Here is a 12,093-nt window from a genome sequence, read left to right on the forward strand (position 1 = left end):
TCTAGAAATTTTGAGGTTATCAGCAAAAAGTATGATACATCATGAAATATTTTTGTAAGATCATTTATAAACAAGATAAATAAGATTGGGCCAAGGCGTGAGCCCTGTGGAACTCCATTTGTTGCATTATTTTTTTCCGACAGGGAGGATTTTCTTCTAACAATTTGTTGAATAAATAAATATTTAATAAATGTTACAAGCCGTATACGGAAACTGGCATATATCTTCAGATCATTAGGAAATATACTAAATAAAAATACAGTATACTTTTCCCTGTGTCAATCAATTTTATCGTACGGTATAATTGTCTGGGAGGGAATATGTATGCGTCTATGTATATGAATATGTGTGTGTGGATGTATGTGGGTATACGTGTATTTACGCGATTATGCATGCATGCAAACATACACAACTAAAAAAAGAATAATGTATGTGATAGCAAAATAATAGCAAGTCTTATTGTTCTTTATTATTTTCGTTTTTCTGTTTTTCTGTTTTCCATCTTATTTTATATTTTCTATTTCCGTTATAAAGCTGTAACCTTTCCTATTTTCAACACGTTTATATATTTAGTTCATATTTTATTATTTTATTTATTTTTATTTAAGTTTTAATCCAGCAGGACTGGGAGGATGGTGCAATACCAGTCTGCCATATAACACGAAATGCAGTAAAACAGGGAAACAATAAAATGAACTAAAAATTATAAAAATGGAAATAAGATAAAACAAAGAGAGAAAAAAATTAGGGAGGTACCTAAACATAAAATGAAAATATAAATCAAAAATAAAATAGTCATATAAATAGGTAATACAATAAAAACAATTAGATCAAATTATATGTTCACAATAGACCTCACATATATATTCCATTGGTCACCACGAAACAGGCAGTCGCTTAGTATGGTTATTTAATGTATCATATTTAAATAAATGTTTTAATGTATTTTATAAATAAATAAATAATAAATTTTATGTTCTTCTTTCTGAAATAAATTGGGTAATGACTTGTTTATATTTGGTGAATGATGGGTTGAATACATAGACTAAATACAACTAGACTAGCCGTGTAACCACTGAAAAATAACATCAACACAATTTTGGTTTGGTTCACGTGCACATTTATGAAAAGGCGCACGCATTGTGTCGCAATGCGAAATGGGCACTGTGCATTGCGTTTTACCTTTTGTTGGTTTAGAGTTAAGCTATTTTGCTTGTCAGCTATGCTGGGCAAGTTCATTTTTTCAATCACAAAAATAACCCAGTTCCAAATATTTTAGATTGTACTTATCACGGACTTTATTTTAGAAAATGTAATCAACTATCTGAATAAAAAAATATAAGTACCTTACCGATAGATTGAAGGCAACGCATTAACAAATATCAGAAATTAATAGAATTTCACTAACGACAAGTAAATTTTCTGACGTCATCTTTCAAAGTAGTCATACAATAATGACGTCATGCAGTGTGTTATACGCTTTTAACGAATACATATAAACAATAGTACCTGGCACGAGCTTGCCACATGATAATTATTGATGTGTTGGTTAAAATCACGCGTTTTTACTTGATGCGTGCAAAAAACTTTAGAAGTATTGGTTATTTTTTAGTCTTGTCACTAATTCAGGGTTGTATTAAGTCCACAATTATTTGTGTGTTAATTTATATGAAAAAATTGCGTCGTTGAGTAATTTATTTTGTGTTTACTATTTTAATTAAATTTTTCTTTTCATTGTAAAAATATATATTACAAAGTATTTATATATATATTACACATACCTTTTTTATTATAACTATTGCTGTAGAGGTGATGAAGGTGGTGGAAGATTTCTTACATGAAAAGTAACGTTCATGTAGGCTTAAAATGTTAGGTGCAGGAATAAATATTTTCTATATATATTCCGATAATTATTCTTAAAATGTCTTATTTTCGCTTAGGTTTCCCCACAAACCGAGAAATGGATATAAGCAATCCGGATTCAATTTTGTGAATAAGCATAAGAAACTTCTCTGGCTTGACTTCAGTTAACTTGTATATTTATATCTATCATTGTAGGTATATTATATAAAAGCTGTTTGTTTCTTACAAAATAAGTAAATAAATATTTACAAATACGGAAAAAAGAGTGTTTGCTAATTTATTTAAAAAAAGCGGATTGCAGGCCTTTAACGAACGAATGGACAGGTTTCTGGTTGAATTTTTAGTAAATTTCGAATACATTCATTATAACGATGTCGGAACAGAGTTAGAAAATTTATTTAAAAAAGGGATTGCAGGCCCTTAACGAATGAATAAACAGGTTTCCTCTTAAATTGTTAGTAAATTTCGAATACATTGATTATCACGATATCGGAACACGTTGACCGTGCCATCATCAGGAAGCCATTTGTGCTCAAATCATTTTCATCCCAAACGTTTAGACTGCAAATTTCTTCAGGTGCTTTATAATCTTTGAGCATTCTGTGTGCAGGAGAGAATGTAATATATTCACAAATTAGGTATTGTTGCTTAATCTGAGAAAAGTTATTTTAATTACTGGTTGTTATTGTCTAGCTTTGATTAAGCACTATCTATATATTTCACAAAAATTGTACCTACTACAAAAATAAACCGAATAGGCATTTCTCTGAAATCGTATGACATTACAGCAGTTAATATACGAAATAAATGTCGGTCCGATCGGCATGCATTTGGCAAGGTTGTTGGCGCGGTTCACTCCAATCCTTGGTAAGGAAGGTACAATCATAATTTTTTTCTCGTCTAATATGATTTCTCTCGCTTTATTTTGATATTATATTTTATACATTATTAATAAGTACCTAAACTAGTTTTTTTATAATGCTGTCTTATAAACCTAACGAAGCGGTTAAAAACAAAATAACTTTTCATTTGATTAAAGTGTCAAGCCACAAAGTAAACGCTTTCTTTGATAATTATATACTATTTTATTTAAATAATTTTGTAAATTCATAAAACTTCTACTCAATAGTAAATATGTGTACGTTTCCCGTTTTGGTTCAATATGTAGTGTACAGAATCCAAAACTTAAAATGTGAAAATAAAAATCATTTTGTGTTATTTATTAGTCCTTTACCTGATTCAGACCTGGTTAAGCAAAAAAATTTTATTTTTGGTGACGGTTTTGTATTCAAATTACAACAACAACTCGGTAACAAAATGAACGCTGTTTCTTGGTTTCGCTTACGAGTTTGAACGTTTGTACAAGGAGTTTAAACAGAGTTGGGTTGTTAAGTTCATCTCCATATTTGTGACGTACGCTATGTGGTGTCATTTTTAAAATGGATTTAACTAGACAAGGCTAATCTAGTATAATACATCAATGGTTGAATATCTATGAACATCTTTATAATCATTATCTAAATTTTGTATACGCGAACTTTATCTTCTTCATTGAATAGATAAGACATGAGAAGTTGTGAAAATGAGCAACTTGCATGTTGGTTTATTTTCGGTTCAAGAAGGAATTCTAAGTCGTTCAGTTCTTTTACTAAGCATCTATTTAAATTTAGATTTTGTTTTGATTGAATTAATAAATGAATGTACCTAATGTAAGCTTGGAAGTAGAAATTAAACTCATCCCAACATCCTATCGAGCTGAAACTCGGCAGATAGACTCGTTGTGGATAACAATGCATTGTATCAACTCTTGGTAGTACTCATACACAAGCGCACACACACGCTTTTTTTGAAATTGAATGAGATAATAAAAAACTAAAGAATTTTATATACGAAATAAATCTCGGTAGCATTCAATTAGGATTTGGCTTAAGTGAAAACTCGTTTCACCACAGACATATGAATATATAAACTAGAAATTAAAGATGAGGGGCAAAATCAACTGTTGAAGAACGAAGGGGGTAAAGCTGACTGTGGTTCGTCAATAAATCAATCTGACAGTATATAGGCATCTCGCATTATAATATCACCATTTAGTTCTTAAAAGTAAAATCTGCTTTTGAATGAATAGACATTTTTACATGAGAGCGCAAATTACTCGCCACGTTATGAACAAATTTGCAAAGTCCAAATTCGGCAAAATAAATTTCTTCTATTTTCAGAGTCGAATATTTCGTTTACGTATTTAGTTAAGACACTTTTATAAATGTTCATAATTTACTTCCCAGCAACCAACCAGCTTTGTGTTTCGCTTCCAGACGTATCTCGATGTGATAGTATATGTTTCTACAACTGATCCATATTATACGATGTGAATATGCTTAAAATAAAGTAAAATAATGCTTATATATGGAATGTAATACGAAAATTGGGTTTATTGTCTTTTTCACATCTATTTTTACAAGTTTTCATACCACAAGCCACCATTTTGCCGTGTTATTTCGTAAAATGAACCGATGATGCCTCGACCATAGTTCGCACAAGAATGATGACGTCACGTTTTCTAAATTCACTTGAGGCCATTCGCGAGCACAGCGGGCTCCAATGGAACCGGTATGGGGAGTGGGGAATAATACGCTTTTAATCACTTAGGGCAGGTCTACTAATATTCATATGTCTATGCGTTTCACTCATTTTAGTAAGCCCTTGGGGAGGAAGGTTCAATCCTCAGTAACACAAAAAAAAATTATGCTCATATATTTTTAATAAAAATAGATGTAGGTATGTAAATTTCTGGATGATTTTTTCTTACTTTTAAATCGTGCTTTCAAAACCGTAGTAATTAGCAAGATTACATCATGTTAAATAAGCGCAATAATTAAAAATCAGAAAATTGAACTCATATATAATTTAAGATTTTCACGGCCAAACGGTAGCGGTGTTGCGCTAACTCCTTCTTTAGCCAACGTTTCGGACAGGATTGCAGTGTCCATCATCAGGGCAGATGTGTATTGTATGAGGATGTGATACCGTGTTGCCAGCTCCAACCTTCTGAGCTAACATTAACGTATCATTTTTATTTAAAGTGGTTTTCTTCGTTTAGCTCTGGTGTAGCCGTCAATTACCGGATACCAAGAACTATTGAGCTTAGCTCCATCGTCTCTATTAATGTTTACGGGATATATTAATGTTTACAGGCCATTGAAATTCATAAAAATCCCGTAAAAAAATAAAAATTGAAATTCATAAAAATCCCGTCTTGCAACGCAAGAGTCGGTTTTATCCCCCAGGCATGGTAAAATAAGTTTCACATTCAAATCAAAGAGTTATTAAGTGTTGAGTTTTGTAACAATTTATAAGGATTAACTTATCGTATAGATTTCATAGGAAGTTGTCACAAACTAAAACCACGGATTTTTAAGTAAACGATTATTTATTATTAAATAATATTGTGGCATTTTTGTACTCTCGGTAAAAAAATCTATTCAAGAGCATTTTTTAAGCCATTAAAAATTGCATGCAAGCGGCTCATGTCTTTTTCACTTATTATTATATTTCTAGTAGGTGTGTCTCAACCCAAATACGTAGAAAGTTGAGTCAGTGACTAAATAACTAAAGATGAGTCGATGTACGTATTTTGTCATCAGAAAATGATTTTGAAAAAAAAATCACAAATTTAATCTTGCGCATTGCGCTTAAGTTTGATTTATTTAGCATGATGAAAGAATTTTATATAAAAACAATAATAATGTGATTTGGTTACAATCTGGTAATATAACCAAATACCCTATAATAACTTCTGACATTTCCCATACATTTTGATGGCAAAATGCTACACTAGTGCCTACTAGCGGGATGGGTTGTGCGCGTTGATTTTTTTCGTCCATTTCAATGAATTTCATGTGAAATTTATTTTATCGTTATTCGTAATTAATCATTTATTATTAATTCGATTCAATTCTCATATTCTATCGCCATTGCCCTTATCGGAGTTCAGCATTTAATGTTTATCTTATCACGAAATATAAATATTAGTAAAATGAGTCTGCAATTATTGTGAGTGAGTGTATTTATACTACAATTGCAGTCAGCATCATCAGTCACACCCTCATCAGTAACACGATAGGAGTGCCACGATATAATTAGGTGAGTCTAAACATTGTCTCGTGCGATTTTAATCCTACACATGTCAGGACTCTAATATTTTGTTACATAAGTAAGCTGTATTTATTTTTTGAACTATTCCAGACCCTCAAGTCAGTCAGTATAATTGTATACTAATTCCAATAATAGTATTACAGAGTCGGCCAGTATTTTAGTGTTTTATGAACGGTGCCCTGTTGTGGTACCTCCTTCTTTAGCAACGACGTTTCGAACACTGTTACAATGTTTTTTTTTCCGAAATGTGGGGAGTTTAGCGCTAACCCACAAATCCCATCAGTACATACATTCAAACAGGTGAAAAACATAATAATATACAAAAATTTATAACAACATATATGTATAATATACAAGAAATTTTTCAAGAAGTTTTATTATTTTTGAATTTTATTTATCATTATATTAACTCTGTATGTAGTGTGAGATAAACTTGATATATAAAAATCACGTGTCACTGTGTTCAAACACGCTAATCTCCTAAACCGCCCAACCAATTTCAATGAAATTTTGTGTGTATGGTTAGTTTCAGTTTGAAATATAGGCTAGTTTTGACCCCGATAGGTGGTGTTGTTGTCGAGATCTAAAAATAAAATAACAATTTTGTGAACGAAATTTTTTTATTTTATTTTTTTCTCAATCTTCATCTTAAAATACATATATTCATATGTCTGTGATACAACCACAAATTGAAAGTTCCATATATATAAGGCGGTCTGTGCATGACAACGTCGTACAATGTAAAATCCATTCTAAATGGTTGAGTTAAATTCTAACTGAGTATATTTTAAGTTTAAAGTTTGTTGTTATTAGTGCCAGGGTTTTCTGGAGAAGTTTACATGGTAGAACGTCCAAGGAATACTAGTAACTACTTAGTTACAGCGTATTTTCCTTAACAAACTGCATATGAGGACGTACAGAAGGAATAATCCTTTAGGTGGTCAACTGTCCGAGGGATCCGCTGTCCGGGGGGTCAACTGTCATGGAACCACATAAGCGTAAACAAAGTTATTTGAAGTCCATGATAATTGTGAGAAAAATATTGTGAAAGATCATGAATTGAACAATAACTCTCTAAGCCTCCTCTCCTCTCCGGAGCACAAACTTTATCAGGATTTTTAGATATTTAAAATAAATCAATGTAGTAAACAAACTACTATGTTTGTAAAAAAAACTCCCATAAAACACAGTACTTGAGACAGTAGGTACCTACCGGCCAAAGTAATTAAAAAATACTGCAAGCATTACACATGCTTAAAATACTATTCTTCTTCTTGTAAAATACTCTCACGCCGCCTCCCGGCAACACCCTAGGCATCCCTTGGGCCCCTTCCCCACCTAGGCCTCTCTTTGGCCCCTAGTCCCTCACTGCCACCCCTGCAGACCCCTCTGGACCTCCCTGGACCCTTTCTGGACCCCCCTGGGCCCGCCACTGGTCTATATTCTATAATTTCTAAGATACATTTCTAAATATAACGAAGCGTTTCTAGCTTCCGGTTGTGTTTCAGGTATTTTTATTGGGTTGGCAGTGCCTATACTTCCTACAAACTAACACGTATTAAGGTCTGTCAAAATGGCGCGAAATTATTATTTACGTAAATAATATCAAATATCAATATTTTTTAAAATCGTAAATGCAAAGAGTTGTTGTTTATTGTCATTAAGTTGAATCAAATGATTGTTTTTTTTTTAAATGCGTATTAAAACGGTAGTTTGGTAGTTTGAATAGATGAAATTGTACGTATTTGTTATGGATTATTTCAAATGAAATTATACGCTATTATGCCGCCAGAGGTGCGCTCTGTCGGCCAATAGGGAAACTACTCCAGCGGCCGGTAAAGAAGGGATTGTCTTTTTCAAGGAACCCTAGAATGCGTGATATTTTCCCTTTGCGGAATTTAAACGAAACACACCATTTGAATTCGACCAATCAGAGGGCCTAAACCGTCCAGACGCTGGCATAATAATACTATCGGATTATATTCAAAATAAAGTGATCTAGATTTTTTAATTAAAACCATTTTTTTAATCCGGCCGGTACTAACCCAGCTAATAGATGAAGTTTGTCTAATGATGCCGCGGGTATTTTAAGATTGTTAATTTATTTATATATTTACCAGCATGACTGATTTTCAATGGACATTAAAATGAAAAACTGTTTTGAAAGAAAATAAAAGATTCTTTCAGATTTTAATGTTACAAACGGACACAATGCAATTAAAATATAATAAACTGTGATTTAAAATACTAAGGATTTTTTACGATTTTTTTGTCACTTACCTATTGTTCGTTTCTTGTTAGCAAGATTTTATAAAGCAAATTAAAAATGGACTATTACTTCAGAAATGTGTCAATTTATTAAAATTACAAAAATGCTGGTCGAAAGGAAGGAGAAAAGTACTTCCATTATACTTGACCAATTTAAAGAGAGTTTATATTTATGTTCGTTATTTTTAAAATATCAATTTCAGGTCCAAAAGATCGAATTGAACCATGTCTCAGACGTGTATCCACAACTCAAAGTATTGTACGAGCAAGAAGCCTTCAAATGTGGCTCTTGTCTCGAGATATGCGAAATCAAGGCTGGGATCATCGTGACAGAATGTCTGCACACCATTTGCAAAAATTGCATTACCACCCGTTTCGATAATGCCATTGATGGAGTCATCATTTGCCCATTTATCGACTGTGAAGAGGCTTGTACGATGGTCCTCATGCCTTGCACGATGAAGGAGTGCTTCGATATCGTCGACTACTTCATGGAATTGTGCATGTATTTGACTGCGCACGACAAAGTGGCGGAAGAAAAACCGTGCATTGAAGGCATTGACAATAATCCGGCTCCTCTCGTAGATGGGGTGTGCGGCGGACGTAACTGTCGGAGACTCAATGCTTTGTTGCGTAAGGTACGTAATCTCCATAGGAATAATAATCTCTCAATCGACGTTGTCGGTATCATATTAACTTTTATTTTACTTTTAATGTTTATGGTTGGTTCTAGCTTGAAATAAAGGTAAAGATCTTTAAAAAAATTTACCGAATTCTCATCCAAAAATACATACAACCACAAATTTTAACTTCCCTACATAGAAGGCGGTCTGTGGCAGGACAATATCTACTCGGGCCCATTAGTGGGTATATAATGCACGCGTATTCGAATGCAGTTGTGTCAAAATGTCAAAGCAATCGGTAAATAACTTTCGGAGATTTAAGATTTTTAACAAGCGAATGTGTATACTAACTGACTTGCTAACCGGCGTTGCTCGGAGACTTTTCTCAGCTTTCTATAAGTGTAATATGTATGCATTATTTATGTAATAAGTAGCGCAAACAGACAGACGTGGACAGCGAATGTAATTTAGTATAATAGAGAAGATATATATAGATTATTATGTATTATTTACGCCGTTTTCAGTTATACAGTTTTTATTATTTATACATGACTGAACTGCCCCAGTAAGAATATTTACGAGTATTGTTATGGGCGGAGATCGGAGATCTTTCAAATCAGGTTCCGTTCATATGTCTGAATCAAAGATATTAGAAGAACGAGATATGCTATGATGGCCGCCGGACCGTAGCCGGAGTACTACCTAATTAGGGTACTTTGAACGGTATCGGGACGTGTACGCACAGAAATCTGTTCTATGTATTAGTGCGGATACCTTAGCGCAAGCGAAGTTGTGCAGTAGTATTGGTGGACAAAACCGGCGACACTTGGCAAAACAATTCCACTCAGTACGAACTGCGCTTAGCACATCTCGTTCTTCTAATATCTTTGGTCTGAATAGTTGCAGATGTCGCCGTTGTTCCCGTTGTCCCGATTTCGTCGGGTTGATGACTTGGCATAAAAATGGCCTTACCTATCAACTCCATGTAATGTAACGACACAACTAACCGTTCCATATTTACAGGTGCTTCAAAACTATTTGATCGAAGACTGCGTGTTTTGCACAGCCCATAAACAGGATGCTCATAATAATCACCCAGGCGGGTCTAAACCGACTATGAACTGTCCGTGCTGCAGAGAGCTGGTGGTGAACCGCGGGGACCAGGACCTGTTAAGGTGTGGCACATGTGGCCTGGCCATCTGTTGGCCCACCCGAGGCCAGCGGTGGGGCCCATCTGGACAGGGGGATACTTCGGGAGGCTGCCTCTGTGGCTTAAATGGCAGAAGGTGCCACCGAGATTGCCGAGGCTGCAATTAATTATTGAACCCCGTATTCTGTCAACCCATCACATCGCCCGATGTTACCTATCCTAACTTTCTTGATATTGTAATCCATTGTAATCTATTGAATCCATTGATCCCCTCATACATTTCTAAAGCTTTCTTTTAGTTATCCTTATCAGTAATAATAATTGATTGGCAATATACCGTTCTGCATTGGACAAAAAACTTTGTTACTTTTTTATTCTCGTTTGTTTTTATTTGACCAAATCATTCTACTCCCGGTCAGGGACCGATTTTAATTATCATTATACGACATCTTTGGGATTCTGTGAAAATGTTAAGCATTGAGAATAGCAGAGGACTGAACTGAACTCTCGACGCCTGTGTGGGAATCTGACGCATTGTTCCATTCGGCTACTAGCCGAAAAATATGGTGTATCATAACATTATTAAAAGACTTTCATTTAAGAAAGTACTAAATGATTTTATTTATCGTAACATTATAGGTGGCAGGTGTCCAGGTGTTGTATGAATCACAAGTCAATTTATAGAAACATTCTACAGTGGTTTGCTGTTTCCCTGTAGGTTTTTGGCTCAACACGGCCAAGGGTATGAGGCAATGGGTCGAGTGGCTGGAGGGGTAAAAGGGTCTTCCTCAACCAGCCTCTCAGACAAACCTCTCCACAACAAAGCTCCACACAGAAGGCCCTGCGGAAAATAGTTCCCCTCAGGCCTATGTCCTCTTTGAGGATGCTGTGTGGGGATCTTTTTAGGAAAGGAAGGATGGGAATTTCTGGGGAGGAAATAGGTACAAGGGGTGGATAGTAATTTGGGGGTTAGTGAGTCCAGGAATGACAGATCCGTGAATGAATCCATCCCTCCCACTGCGGTGCAAAGCAAAAAGGTCTCCATCAACCAGTTTCTCCCGAAGCAGTTGGTGGACAGACACATCTGCTATCAAGACCCCTATAAACCTCACCCCATTAACACGGGCTACCCAAGTTACAAACGCAGCGAACCACCTTCGGTGACCTGTAGCAAAGGAGTTGGTCATCAAATGAATAGATGCCGGGGCGGCGGTACCCATACCCACCTCCCAAAACGGAATATTTAATTTAATAGATGCCGTACGTAATAAAATCAGCTTACATACGAGTATATTATTTTACTGAAAAACAAAATAATGTAAATTGGTTTATAGCACAATCTGATAATATAACCTGTCTCCAGCGCCCCTATCAAAGTTTGTTAATTGATGTTTATTACGAGTATATCACCAAATACAAATATTACTATAATTGAGAATACAATAATTTCCTGCTAATCCATTTATTAACATAAAAAACATATTTTACCGTCGTTTTTATCTTCTTCATGGAATAGATAAGACATGAGACGTCGTGAAAATGAGCAACTTGCATGTTGGTTTATTTTCGGTTCAAGAAGGAATTCAGTTTTTTTACTAAGCATCTATTTAAATTTAGATTTTTTTTTAAAATTGAATTAATGAATCCAATGTAATCTTGGAAGTGAAAATTAACCCTCATCCTAACACGGCAGATAGACTCGTTGTGGATAACAAAGAATTGTCTATAATTTTGGTGGTACTCAAGCACACACAAGCGCACACACACGCTTTCTCTAAAATTGAATGAGATTATAAAAAATACAACAGTTAATATACGAAATAAATATCGGTAGCATACAATTAGAATTTGGCTTAAGTTATAACCCGTTTCACTCATTTTAGTAAGCCCTTGGGGAGGAAGGTTCAATCCTCAGTCACACAAAAAAAACATATTTTTAATAAAAATAGATGTATGTAAATTAGATTTTTTTTACTTTCAAATCGAACTTTTAAAACCTTAGTAATTAGCAAAATGTTAAATGTTAAATAAGCG

At 34.4% G+C, this 12,093-nt stretch overlaps 1 protein-coding gene across 1 annotated transcript; it reads left to right on the forward strand.

Moving 5' to 3' along the window:
* The first annotated feature begins 5,941 nt into the window (after positions 1-5,941).
* LOC149421209 (ranBP-type and C3HC4-type zinc finger-containing protein 1-like) lies at positions 5,942-10,351 on the forward strand. The gene is made up of 3 exons (XM_089635410.1): positions 5,942-6,006; positions 8,490-8,924; positions 9,933-10,351. The coding sequence occupies exons 2-3, from the start codon at positions 8,724-8,726 to the stop codon at positions 10,224-10,226; spliced, it is 495 nt and encodes a 164-aa protein (XP_089491536.1). The 5' UTR covers positions 5,942-6,006; positions 8,490-8,723; the 3' UTR covers positions 10,227-10,351.
* The last annotated feature ends 1,742 nt before the right edge of the window (positions 10,352-12,093 follow it).

This window comes from Hesperophylax consimilis, chromosome 9 (genome assembly GCF_061612785.1).
Source record: "Hesperophylax consimilis isolate HC1 chromosome 9, BYU_Hcon_1.0, whole genome shotgun sequence".
NCBI lineage: Eukaryota > Metazoa > Arthropoda > Insecta > Trichoptera > Limnephilidae > Hesperophylax > Hesperophylax consimilis.